This window comes from Mus musculus, chromosome 3 (genome assembly GCF_000001635.26).
Source record: "Mus musculus strain C57BL/6J chromosome 3, GRCm38.p6 C57BL/6J".
NCBI lineage: Eukaryota > Metazoa > Chordata > Mammalia > Rodentia > Muridae > Mus > Mus musculus.
In genome coordinates, this window is record NC_000069.6 from 158,152,325 (window position 1) to 158,166,051 (window position 13,727).

Here is a 13,727-nt window from a genome sequence, read left to right on the forward strand (position 1 = left end):
ACAAAACAGACGCTGAAGATATCTATCTATATCTATATCTATATCTACATCTATCTATCTATCTATCTATCTATCTATCTATCTATCTATCTATCTATCTATCCACACATATATGATTTTGGCCTTTATTCTCTAAAATTATAATTTATATTACTGCTCGAGACTATAAACAATAAGCAAAAGATTCTAAGGTGTCATTATGGTAATAAACACTAGAAGAAGAAGAGGTGGCAAATGTAACTCTAGCTCTGTGGAAAGTACTGTACTTATTTGGAAGCCATGCCCTGGGCTGGCATTAGCAAAGGCTATGTTTCTTCACCAGTTCTGATGTTTTTTGGTGGTGTTGTTGTCAGCAGGGTTAGCATGTGAGGCTTGGAGTCTGTAATAGTCATGTCACCAAGCACATCCTGGTGAGTCCGAATAGTCAGGAAGTGCAGGTGGGTCTGGTGAAGTACAGGGTGACTACGGACTTTCACTTAGATCATACCTGACAGGTTTCTCCAGTAGCCTACAGAATCATGTGTCATCAGGTTAGTTAAGTTACTCCATCTATTTCCTTTTTTAATTTTTTATTATCCCATATCATCAACTTTCATGATTGTTTGGATAAGGTGTATAAAGGAACTGTATTGACTTCTGAGAGTCATGAGTGAAAATTCCAGGAGTTACAAATTTTAAAAAGGCTTCACCTTGGGTAGAAAGGGTATACTCTAGGTACCAGGCAGAGTTAGATTTAAATTCTTTTTATTACTATGCTGGATACCAGGGGTATGACAGTAAAGCACATGATATGTTTGTGTGACTTGTGATCTCCAGTCTCCAGTCTGTCTCATAACCTCCTAAATATCTCCACTTAGGTTTGTGAGTTGCAAGAAAAACCATCCTTAAAGTACCTTGTGGTACCAGACAGAGTGGGTTCTCAGTGTTTCTCAGCCTTTGTTTTTTCCCAATGGAAATATTTATCATTCTATCATTAATCTAGGCAATAAAAATAGCATTTGAATGGAAATTCCTTTATAATGTTATCCTTTTCCAGTAACATAACATTTCAAGACAATAGCTGAGCTCATTACAGTAGAACACATCCAAAAAAAGCACATGAACCATTAAAAACATCATAGAAAGTTGACTTAAATGCTTTTTGGAAAGGCAGCAAATAAATGATGACCGAATGAGTGAATGAATGAACAAATAAATAGGAAATATAGGAAATATCAGTGTCCTATAATTTAAGTCTGACTTGCATATCAACATTCTAGTTCACAGGCACTCTTACAATTTCAAGTTCAGCAGAAATGTCAACAAATTAATGAATAATCTTAACTTTTTATATTAATTTTTTTGTATCTGGTGGCATTTTCAAAAGTATCTTAAAGACTTTCATGAAATTATCATTTGTTGTTTACATAATAGAAAGACCATAGTTAGCTGTTAATTCATGAAAAATGTATGCTTGACTGGACATGCAATAAATAGAGATGAGTTAGAAATGTTCAAAATACTCAAGAAGATCAGCATGTCTTCCCTCCTAATGCCCTTGATCAGCATACCTAATGCCCTTGACCAACATGTCTTCCCTCCTTGTGCCCTTGGACACATGCTGTTCAAGCACCACCAGGTACCAGGGCTCTTCATTACAAACAACTGTGTCATTTAATTAGCTTATCATGAATTTGCTTAAGGACAGTGTCAGTGCTTTGGGGGGAATTAGAATACCCCCTTCATCCTGATGCAAGAAGCCAAGTTTGGGAGGCAGAGAGGATGGCCACAAGGTGTGATTTCAGCCCCAAATGTCCCTAGGGAAGGGTACCACTCCCACATATGTGCACTTCTCATTCCATTCCACTAATTAGGAAGCATCATGCTTTTTTTTCCCTAGATGCCTGAGAGTAATTTTCTGCACAAAGGAAAACAGATGTTGAATATGCTCTTGTCTGGCTAGGATTGAGAGGAAGCATGCCATATTATGAAAACAGTTAGCCATGGATCCTGAAGTTATGGCGGTTGGCCAGAAACTGAAAATGGGCGGACTGAAGTGGCGAAGTAGATGTAGACAAACCCTGCACATTTTCTCTCATGTACAGATTTTAATATATGTGCATATATATTTGTGCATGTGTATGAGATCATGAGGAAATCTTAAGGGGGTGAAGAAAACAGAAAGCAGGCATAATAGAGCCCATGTGACAAGGAAGCAGAAGGGAGCTCTGGGGTAGGAAGGAGGCCAGTGGGGAAGGAAGAGAGGAGGAGAGGTCAGAGTGTAGTGTAGTTGAAAGTGCCATAGTAACACCTATTTCCTTGTATGCTAATTTAAAAGTATATAAAAATAGATTAGCTGTCTTGTTTGGCAGAAAACCTCCTCAAATTTGCTAATCCAAGCTCCTTAGAGGAGATGAATCTGGCAGAATAGACAGAAGCTTAGGGTATAACCTATGGAGTGGAACACAGGCTGAACTGCCACAGCTACACCTTTCAGTATGTTCTGAATTCTTGCGCACAAATGCTTTCAAACTCATTATCTCACTCATTATAGTAACGTATGTTTTTCATAGACTTTAACTGGTAATTTTAGAAATGGCTTTTTTATTCTTCTTCCTTCTCCTTTCTTTCCTCCTTTTCCTCCTCCATGTAGGAGATAATATATTGATAGTAATTTACTTTGAAGTCTTTCATTGTTTTAATTCCTGGGTTGCAATTTATTGTGCTTTCCAGAGGGACTTCCCTTCCAAAGGGAGTCCATTTTGTATAAGTTCTATTTGTAGTTGAGAGAGGATAGCTGAGGTCCTCAAATACAGCTCTGTGTTATTGCTGTTAATGAAGTATGGTGTAACTCCAGGGCCACCACACCACAAGGCTAAAACAACAGGGCAGCTGTCTCTAACTCATATCTGGAGAATAACCGAGATACGAAAGACACATTTAAGTACACTGCTGCTGTCCAGTTTCTGCATAAGTTAAGATCACAGTATAGCTCAAAGTGAAATTAGGACCCAAATGAGTCAAAATAGGCTTGTTGCTATTAGATATTTTCACAGGGTTCCAACAGTGGCTTTCTTCATACCAAGATTCCTTTAATCTGCTCATAATTTTTTTGAAATTTTATTATTTAGTTTCAAAGTCTGATTTGCATTACTTCACAAGTCCTCTTATGGAGGGGGCTACAGTTTTTACAGGTCATCCATACTTGAGTGTGGATAGCATAAGAAAGTTGGTTTTGGGTGGAAAGAGGATGAAGGCTTTGGACATATAAGAGGTATCAAGAAAATGGCTGATGACATGCTAGAGTCAACTTGTGCTAGCTCAAATAAATTAACTGCACATAAGCCGAGTTCTAAGTTTAGGGACTGCTAGCTGGGTCATGAGAATGGTTATGATAAGAGATATTGCTGACCTCAGGAAAAACTAGCAGAGAACATTATCAAACACCACTGGTCATCCCCTGGAGACTGAGAAGAAATCCAGTTTAGATTCTCTCTCTCTCTCTCTCTCTCTCTTTCCCTTCCTGCATGTGTTTAAAGTTGTGGATATAAAATCTCTATGTTATGCTACCCAAAGCATGGATAAAATGATCTAGATTAGGGAATGTTACCAGACATTTAGCAGTAAGTGTGAGGCATAAAGCCACGGTAATTTCTCCCACATTTAATTTTCTTCAGAAAGCAGAAATGTTTGAGGACTGCTATCACTCTGTTTTTCTATTTTGTATTGCTTCCTCCACAAAGTGACCACATTAACATACAGTCATAGTGACATTGTATAAAAATGACTCATTAGTCTCTACTGAGATGTAACAGAAAAGCATTAGTCAGTCTAAGCAGATGAAATGGGCATTCCCAGTACTGACTGAACAAGAAAAATGTATCCTTAACAACGGGAATTCTTCCTCTCATTAATATACACTATTATTTCCTTGATAATATGCCTACATTTTTGTTTAAAATATATGAACTTGTTACTACTTACATCTCTTCCTCCTGTGCTCTATTTCCACAAGGAAAGTGGACTTTAAAAAGCATGTACAGTGCTAAACATTTAACTTCCATGCTCAGTCATAATATTATGCCTTCTAAAGGACCCACCAGAGTCCAAAACCAGTTTTTAGCATTGTTCTCAGAGTGCTTCACCAAGGGATGTCAGGAGTCACCTCCAAAACAGTAAATGATAAATGTGTCAACACAAAAGAAAGAAAACCATGGAAGAATAGAAAATAAGTAGAAAGATGATGCTTAAAGTAATCTCAAAGGATGTGCCTGCTCAGTCCAAAAAGCAAGAGTCTGGGAATCAGTCTGGCTACAATAAACACCGAGCAGCTACGGACTCAGGCTCTACATCATTTTCCCTGGTGCTTTCGGACCATGGAGAGTCCGTAACAGACAGGGCTGGATGCATAGCCTAAATACATCAGGTGCACAAACATCGAGTGGCTTTGGGATGCTGACACATGTAGGGCAGTCCATACTTACTTTCTGAAGAGGTAGGTCTTGAAGGTCAAATTTAGACTTAGTCTGCAAGTTTAAAGTCATGCTTCTGCCTGCATGCATTGCTGAAATACCTCCATAGGGCAGCATGCCAAGGTTAACTGTGTTGTGTTTGTAAGCAGCATTCTGAGTAGAGGAGATAACCATGTGACAGGATGTAAACACGGGCTCCACAAACGAATCATTACATGAACACATCTAAATTCATAACATTGAACTGTAAGCGGGCAAACAGTAACTCTTTATAAACATGCGCTCGATCAGACAGAAGCATACAGTAACAGGGTTAGTTGTGCACAAAATGAGTACCGTCCAGAGCTACAGAAATGACAAGAGCAAAGATACACCTTTTACACCTGCTCTCACATAAAGTCTGTCTCTTAGATATCATGAGGCTGAGACAAATACTGCTCATCTGTAGTAGTCTCCTAATTTTGCAATTTCAAACAGTGGGGTTTTAATAAGATTCCCTCTGTTATAATTCTCAATGTCTCACATTGTCAGATCTACATATATAAAAGACAGATGTTAACTTCTAACTCTGCCTAAGCTAATGTGTGGCAGCCTTAAAGGTAGTTATAATTTAAAAATGGTTAATGCTATTCCCTCTTTTTAGTATGCATCAAATATTTGCACAGCATTCTGGTGATATTTATATTGTGAATATCCTTTGCCATCTACAAATGACCAGTAATTTTTAAATTTTCTCTTCAGTAATTAAGATATTATAAAATGGCCTGGCATCAACTTTCTATCTACAGTGGAAACACAATTATTGGCAATGTTTGCTTCTGTCAGTAATTCTCTTATTTTATGCAGTAGAATTTTTCTTAGTTTTCATTGAGAACTAATGGGTGGATTCTATTCCCAAAGTAATGGTTTTTACCACCAGAGTTTGGTGAGCTACGGAGATACACTTGTCTGCCAATTCAGTTTGCTAAGGACTATGGACTAAAATTCACTGTCATCATGCCAAAAGTGAAAAAGACTCTCAACCTCTTCTTGTTCAGGGTTAATTCCTTAATGTCCTATAGAGGACAAGCAATCTAAGACACTTGGACTCCTGTTTTATTCTTGGTCACAGAGGAGTTCTCTCATGGAAGCCTTTGTGATTAAGGGAGAAAATGGTATCCTTATTCTAGTGTAGTCCTTCAAGCTGTTTGTCTCTCTAAGGCCAACCCTAAAATCTTTTGCCAACTCCATGTTGGACTGTTAAGCCTATAAAAGGAGCAGATCTGTAGGTAGTTGGCTTTTATGTGAAATCACAAAGGTCTTGTAGCTGCTGGAATTACCATTTGCTCAGAATTGGACAGCTTTTGGAGGAAAAAGGTACCCCAAATTTCTGGTGCTATCTGATCATGGGCAGAATGTTAATAGCTCAGCTCTGTCAAAACTATTTGCCATTATGATATGCACTCTGGCACCCTGAATTCATTTGGGAGAATAGCTGGAAGATTTCAAAGGAGATGCAGCTTGAGTTACGGCTAAATAGCTCAGTTGACTGGGGAAGAAAATGTCATTTGAAAGCTCCTAGAAAACTGTGGCTTGAAGTGGTGGTCCAAAGTAACTCAACTTCTTGAATCAAAGGAGAAACTATTGAATATATATAAAAATGGCTCTGAAAAGTTAGTGCTAGAACCATAGAATTATAAACAAACAGAGCTCAATGGAAAAAGGGAGGTGTCATCACAACAATGAAAAAAAATACAGATAAATTCATATTAGCCATCTGAATCAGGCAGAGCCTTCAGACCTACTTATCCAAACCTACCCCTATATACTCTGCAGCTACAAGAGTCACCCACTTCTTAACGTCTCGTTTCAAAGTGTGTGGGACACATCTATCCAGGACACCAGTAAATCGATGACACCAAATACTTCACATTAGTCATTCCATTATCATGCTTTGTTTCCATCCATTCTTCTGTCTCCAATTACTAGTCATCTTACATATACTCTTCATACCTTCTTAGAGCCTCTCTTACTTCATATTACCCTGTAATATATGGTCATGTCTACATGAGGCCAGAGTTCTCTTAAGTTATCTGTCTACATGAGGGTATAATTCAAGGTAAACCATGTACCATCTGGCTAGGCGTCTACTATGACATCAGCCATGAGACTTTAACAAATCTTCCTTCAAGGAGATGGAGATTATACTTATTTGAAACATTTTGATGAAATAGTTTGCAAGGCAGAACTAATTTTTATGTTGAGAAATTAATGCTCACAGCCACATTTATGAGTTCATTCTTTCTCTAGGCAAACGGTTTCCTTGTCATGTAGATATAACCTACAAATCAGATTTAAAATGAAAGAAATACTTAACACAGTGAACTTGCTCCATAAAAGCAGAACATTTCAGTAAAACTGAAATGACTGCATGAAGCACCCTGGTGGGTAATATCACTCAGAACACCCAACTCGAAGACACGAGAGGGAAAAGCCCCATTTTTGCAAACAATCCTTAATTTTGACATGAGTTTGGGACACACACAGTCTTCTGACCTAGAGTCAAAGGCTCAGTGAACGATGATGCAGATGGCCAAAGCTCTAGAAAATGAAATTCCTGGTTTCTCTTAGAGAGATTCAAACAGGCAACAGGAACTAACTCTAAGCTTTGTACTGTTTTTCTGTTTTTGTTTTTAATTCTCCAATTACTGTTCACTCCATACAGTATTATGATTCATTTTTTTAACTGAATTAGGATTAATTTGGGATTTATTTCCTTGTTTTGCTACATTGTACACACTAATTTGTTTCATTTGTAGTCCTTGAGACATCATCTGCATTTGTTGTTTGTAGATTGACTTGAATTTTAGAATTTCCTTCTACATAAAAGCCAATATTGTAAATGGCAGGATTTTATAATCGAATAAAATAGTGTGTAGGAGGGCATTTAATCTCTGATTATTTTATTTTTCTGTTACTTGCTGTGAAGATTATTGCTCATTAGAAGTAATAACTTCAGTTGTCCCTTAGCAATGTGAAAATTTTATAAACAAATTAAGCCTGAGTTTAATATAAGTGAGTCCGTGTGGAAAAGGGTAAAATACTCACTTTTTATAGACTCAATAAAAATAACACTCTTTAGGTCACCAGGGAACAGTTTTGGTTCCTAGGAGCGGTGGCCTTGCTTCCATGGTTAGGAAAACATCGAAGGACCGTCTCAGATAATAGAGTCAAATTCTTTCTTACCAACATTATTTAGGCTATATTTGCTAAGTAATTCACCTGCTGGTTATGACTTCTCAGAAAGCATTAGCAATACTGACAATAAACTGTTGCAATCCATCTCCCCCACAAAATAAAAATAAAATTCTGGGCGCTACCATTCCTGTAACTCATGCGCCGCCACATGTGCTAAGAGACGCCAGGAAAGGAAAACCCAAGGCAGGAGGGAATTCTTACAAAGAAACGCCAGACATACCCTGTCTAACCTTCTAGCTTCTATATGTCTAAGCAGCTGCTGTCTCCAGTCTGCCGGCATTTTGCCACAGCTCTCCTCTCCCTTCACAGGGGTGGGCCTTGTCTTTATATCACTGTTATCTGATGTCTTGTCACCATAGTTACCCAAGTTATAGTCAGATGGTATTTTTTCCAGGAGGGCTGCCATGGTAGGCCTAGCTGAAACTGGCCTGGTTTGGGAGGCCCCATAACTCTCTGTGCTGTAGCTCCTGGCAGACAGCGGCCTCCTCTGGGTAAGGTTTTTAGCAGGAAAACTTCCCGCCTGCGCTTTCACTTCTTGATATGAAGGGTGCTCATCTTCGTACCTGCCATTCCTCTTGAGGAATTGGGGATCAGTCATTGAAATGCTGCTCTGGCCTTCCAGCCCACCCCTATAGGTTGCTCGGCCATACCTGTCACCAGGGGGCAGCTCGTGGGGCTCACTGACCCTTCTGAACATGGCCATCTCGGTGGAGCTGGCCAGGGAGTCAGCCCTCCTTAGGAAGCCTGCCCTGGGCCCCTGGCTGGCGAACTGAGCATTCACCATGGCATCCTCATTTACAGATGGCTGGGAAAAGGAGAACATCTGTTCCATGGGTGGGTATCCTCTGTAGGCTCTGGGGCTGACCAGATCCTTGGCGATGTTTTTACTGGGCTGCTGTACATACTCAGAATTGTGTGCAAAAGGGGGTGGAATCCTCTTCTCGGCTTTTACTTCCACCGCTCCTTGTGGGTTGAAGCTTTGGTCAAACTGATAGACCTTCTTAGTCATAGACGCTTTTTGTTGGGGTGGGCCTTTACTACTTCCATACATGAGCATCTCGTCATCCAACATGGGTACTGACTGGCTCCTGGACATACTGGACATGCCATGCTCTGGTCCCAAGAACTTGTCTGGCCGCTCATGGCTTCCTAAGTGATCGCTCCCAGAGGCATAGTTTTCTAGTGGAATGTTATAGACCTTGTAGGTACCGACGTCAATCTCATCAATACTCTGGGACTTTTTGAACTTGTTGGACTTTATATCTTTCATGAGCGGGGAAAGCCTCTCTGTGCTTTTGCTAATTGCGATAACACCTTTAGACGAATCTGGGCGGCAGTGGATTTGAGAAAAGACATTACCGAGACTCCTGTTAGGGGTGGGGTCGTGGTATTCCCATGGCACTCCCGGAGAAAAGGGACCTGGTGTCTCTGTAGGCTCCTTCATGTGGTCTTTTCTTTCAGGCAAGGGACTGGTAGTAGGGGTTGTTTCTAATTTGGAAGGAAAAGCAGTCCTATCTTCAAATGGACTGGGAGTTCTGGTCCAATTCTGCCAGGGATTGGAAGGAGGCACTTCTGTTTCTGGTGTGTGTCTGTGTGTGGACTGCTCCAGTTCCAGGGGAACACCGACAATCCTTTCTTGCCTAATTAAAGGCCTGCGCCCATGAGCAGGTACGCTTCTAGCCTTGGAACTTAAGAGAGGGTTATTGTTGGCATTTTCGCCTGCGGCTTCCTCGGAGACAAAACCAGTGTTGTCGTAATGGGAGCCATCAGTCCAGTTGTCAGGGAAAGCATCACTCATTGGCAGCCTATCAGGACGCTGGGGGATGTTCCCTGGAGGGACAGCCTCCCGTTGGCTGAGTAATGGCTTTGCATCTAGAGGCTGTGGGAAAGGTGGTGCAATCCTGTGAACACAAGCAGGAGGAGAAAAATGACCAAGAGGAAGAGGTGACTTTTCCAGAAGAAGAATAAGTAACAGAGAATGCCACCAACCTTTCTTTGTGTAGCTCATTTATCCCCACCTGGCTTATGGTTAAAGTCACATTATTTCACCACAATCCAAAAAAAAAAAAAAATTCTCAGTTTAACCGGCTCTGACTTTCATATCTTCTGAGTAAACATGGCCTTGTAGCACACTGCCTAGTGTACTATTGTATACTATCTTAGGTCCTTCCATAGAAAGCAAACATGTGGAGGGAGGTCCTCTTTCTGGGCTCAGGATAGATATTGGCTAAATGAGTGATTGAATGAAGAATGTACTCTTTCAACCATGGTTCTGAAGAGTGACTGGCAAGGGGATTTCCCCTGCTTTTCTCTAGAATTTCTGACTCACAACACTTCTAAGCCACCAAATGAAAGAATTTAAAAATGCTGGCATTTCTAATCAGTACAAGCTGTCTTCAGATAAGATCAAGTCTCCAGTTTTATTTTATTTATTTCATTAATTTGTGGGGGCTGGGAGACCCTCTAGAAAGTCCCAGAGACCTGGACATGAGAGATTCCCAGGGCTCAATGGGGATGACCTTAGCCAAAATACCCAACTGTTGGGAGAGGGAACCTGAAGAGATCATCTCCAGTAGATAGTCAGGGCCCCAAGTGGACTGATGGGGTTACTGACCTAGAATTATTCCTGTCTAAAAGAAATATAGGGACAAAATTGGAGCAGAGACTGATGGAAAGCCTGTTCAGTGAACAGCCCAATTTGGGATCCATCGCATGGGGGGTGGGGTGGGGGGAGCAGGGACACCAAAGCCTAACTATTACTGATGGTATGTTGTGCTTACAGATAGGAGCTTATCATGGCTGTCCTCTGAGAGGCCCTACTAGCAGCTGACTGAGACAGATGCAGACACTTATAGCTAACCATTAGATTGAGGTTAGGGACCTCTATGGAAGAGTTAGGGGAGGAATTGAAGGAGCTGAAGGGGGTGGCAACCCCATAGGAAGACTAACAATCTCAACTAACCCAGACACCTGGGATCTCCCAGAGACTAAGCCACCAACCAAAGAGCATACACAGGCTGGTCCGAGGCCTCTGGCATATATGTAGCAGAAGACTGCTTTGTCTGGCTTCAGGTGGAGAGGATGTGTCTAATCCTGCAGAGACTTGAGGCCTCAGAGAAGGGGAATTCCTGGGTAGAGAGTGGTGCACCTTCTCAGAGGCAGAGGGGAGGGCGAGTGGGAAGAAGAATTGTGGGAGGGGGCAACATCTGGAATGTAGATAAATAATTAATTAAAAAATAGCATAAAAAGCATCTTCAGATTTGGGTGCTATTAGACTTTGTTCTAATTCGGTCCTCTCCTTTACTCTTCTTCCCTAAGTGTTCCCTTTCACTTCTTGTCACGTGTGCTGTTGCTTTCTCTTTCCTCCTCCCTTAAGATCTCTTCCTTCTTCTCACGATTTCATAGTCTTCTATTGGCCTATAGAATTCTATTGGCCTATATCAAGGGATTGTCTATCATATTGACTGTACTATGCTTGGGGCTAGTAGCACATTTGAGCCAGTGGCCACTTCCAGCATGCCTGTTTTTCCAGAGTATGTGAATTCATTTGCTAATAATGCTGAGTTATACATACTTATAATTATATATATATATATATATATATTAGGGATGGTCAAACACAAATTTTCACTTTCAAGCTTTTAGTTCCCACTGTGACTTCCCATAGCCTCTTCCCACTGGCCTTGCATGGATGCCAGGCCCTGGAAGTTGGTTTTGATGCCCTCCAAAGTCCCAGGTGAGCCCACATGCTTACCTGCATATTCTGTGTTCTGTGCAACTCACATGCCAAACACAATTCCAACATAAAGCAGATTCCACTTTGTCAAAATTGCTGACAACGAACATTTGGGAACCCAGAAGGGGAAATTCTCAACACACCTGTTACCCCACAAAGAGTTATGGACGGCATCTTTAGCTGTTGCCTGCAAGGACCCCACTTTCATCCGGGTGTTAGAGGATGCCGAGGAAGCTTGGGAGGGCGAGTAGTCTGAGTAGGTGCCTGAGGAGACACTGTTATTCAGACAGTGAGTTTTGTCAACTTCAGACTCATCAGTTGATTCTGAAATTTAAAGGGGAAACATGTTACAATGCTACGAACACTGACGGATACAAAAGATGTATGAAAAGCAGATTCCATATGGATTAATGTCAGAAGCACACGTGTGCGAGTACTTATAGACTATGGCATGTCATAATGTATAAGTGGCGATTTATCATGCACATGCATCGGGCACAGTTCCACATCGGCTTCACGATGTTACCTTTTTTGTCCTTCCCTAGCAGAACAAGTTTGGGTGGGTACAGAGGGGTCTCAGCTAATGAAGGGTGAAGTTCCCCAATCCTCATTTCATTAGCTGGATGAACAAAAGAATCCTGAGAGATATAATAATACAGGACAAGGAAAGTAAACATTTAAATAACGGTTAACCAAGATGGCAATATCTTATTTGGCTCAGACTCAAAGATGCGGCCCTAGACTTTAATTCACCACGGGGCATTGCAAAATAACCTCTGTGTCTGTAATTGAGCACTAATTATTTTTCTAATTTATATGAGCCCATTTATTCATTAGATGTGTTTTTGGATGCAATTTGTATGCCTGGCACTGTGCAAAGAACTGTGGAGGTTTCCCAGAAAGATACAACATGGTCCTCTGGGAATTTCCAATCTAATTGAGATGGAACAGAACTCATTTCAACACGGCATTGAATTATGCTGCGCCCTCCACAGGCAGTGTGGCTCAGTCATAGATATTGGATGTGAGAATTCTAGAGGCCGAACTCCCATGAGTTCCAAGTAGGAAGGGCATTGCTGACCAGTAGGATCTTTGTTCTACCCCATTACAATATCCCAGTAGTCCTGCACCCCTGCACTCCTGCAGCCCTTGCCTCTGCTTTTCAATCCCTGCTGTGTCTCAGGTGGCTGTCGGCAGTCACTGTGTGTCTGCTGTTTCTCCTTCCTGGGTTGTTAGCATTCTCATGGCCATTTTCAACCTATTTAATCTTCATTGCATATTGAATGTTGAATGTGATAAATGGCAGTGGTGCAAGAATATGACTTTATAAAAAATGAACAATATAAAAGTTCCAGAAGCTTTGAAATCCCCCCTCTTGATTTATTTCATTTTATGTGTTAGTGGTTTGCCTGCATGTACATAAATGCACTATTTGTATACAATTCCTGTGGAGGCCAGAAGAGGGCATTAGATTTCCTGGAACTGGAGTTTAACACTGTGGGTGCTGATGAACTTGGGTCCTCTGCAAAAGCAACCAGAGTTCTCAGCCATTGAGTTGTCTCATCAGTGTATAAATTCCATGAGTTTTAATTTCTAGAATTCAGATCATTTCCAATTAAACAGGTATCAGGAGAACATTAAGAAAGCTAAAATTTAAATCTCCACTTTCTATACACACAGCTGTGTCTTTTAACTTCTTTATGATAATTTGAATTCAAAGAACATTCAAGGTTTTGTTTGTGTGTTTGTTTGTTTGTGTGTGTTTGTTAATTTGGAGCACTGAACCAACACAAGTAGAGATGTTTTCTTGAATTGGAGAAGGATACACTTAGATAAAGTAGGAATTTGGAAAGATTTGTCTAGTGTTTGGTTGGTGTAATAAATGGGCAGAAACACTCAAAGGAACAGGCTATAGGTTTCTGGTCTTTCAGAAAAAACACATCCATTTCTTTAATTCTTGACTGAAACTTTTTTGTTTGAACTTGTTTTTGACAGTGTATGAGAATATTTTCTTATGAAAAACCAACATCTGACTGATACTAATCAATTTTAAAAGAATTATATTTCAAGATGAAGATGATCCTATCAATTAGTTCAACTCTTTCCCTGGACCTGGGGCACAGAAAAACACTTAAGAAAGACTCAGCGGTTCTCAATGTGGTCCTCTTGGGTTCCCACACAGCTAGTCCCCACTCCAGAGTGAGGCTCCCAATGAGACCCCCTGTATCAGGGACCTAAAGCAAATGATCTGATTCAAAAGAGATCCTAGGAGAAAAAGGGTGATGAAAAGCCTAGGGCTGAAG

The 13,727-nt window shown here is 40.7% G+C and overlaps 1 protein-coding gene across 20 annotated transcripts in view; it reads right to left on the reverse strand.

Moving 5' to 3' along the window:
- The window catches only part of Lrrc7 (leucine rich repeat containing 7), a 494,798-nt gene that overhangs the window by 85,139 nt on the left and 395,932 nt on the right, over positions 1-13,727 (reverse strand). For 13 of the 20 annotated variants that reach the window (XR_003954326.1, NM_001370781.1, NM_001081358.3 and 10 more), the window contains 4 exons: positions 11,951-12,062; positions 11,568-11,748; positions 7,909-9,589; positions 4,464-4,604 (listed from right to left, as the gene is read on the reverse strand). Coding sequence is in view for 19 of the 20 variants with exons in the window: in NM_001370781.1 (NP_001357710.1) it covers positions 4,464-4,604; positions 7,909-9,589; positions 11,568-11,748; positions 11,951-12,062 (2,115 nt within the window). In the remaining variant the exon portion in view is untranslated. Of the gene's footprint in view, positions 1-4,463; positions 4,605-7,908; positions 9,590-11,567; positions 11,749-11,950; positions 12,063-13,727 lie in introns of those variants that run through there. The other 7 variants (NM_001370782.1, NM_001291453.2, NM_001291452.2 and 4 more) reach the window with 2 other exon arrangements.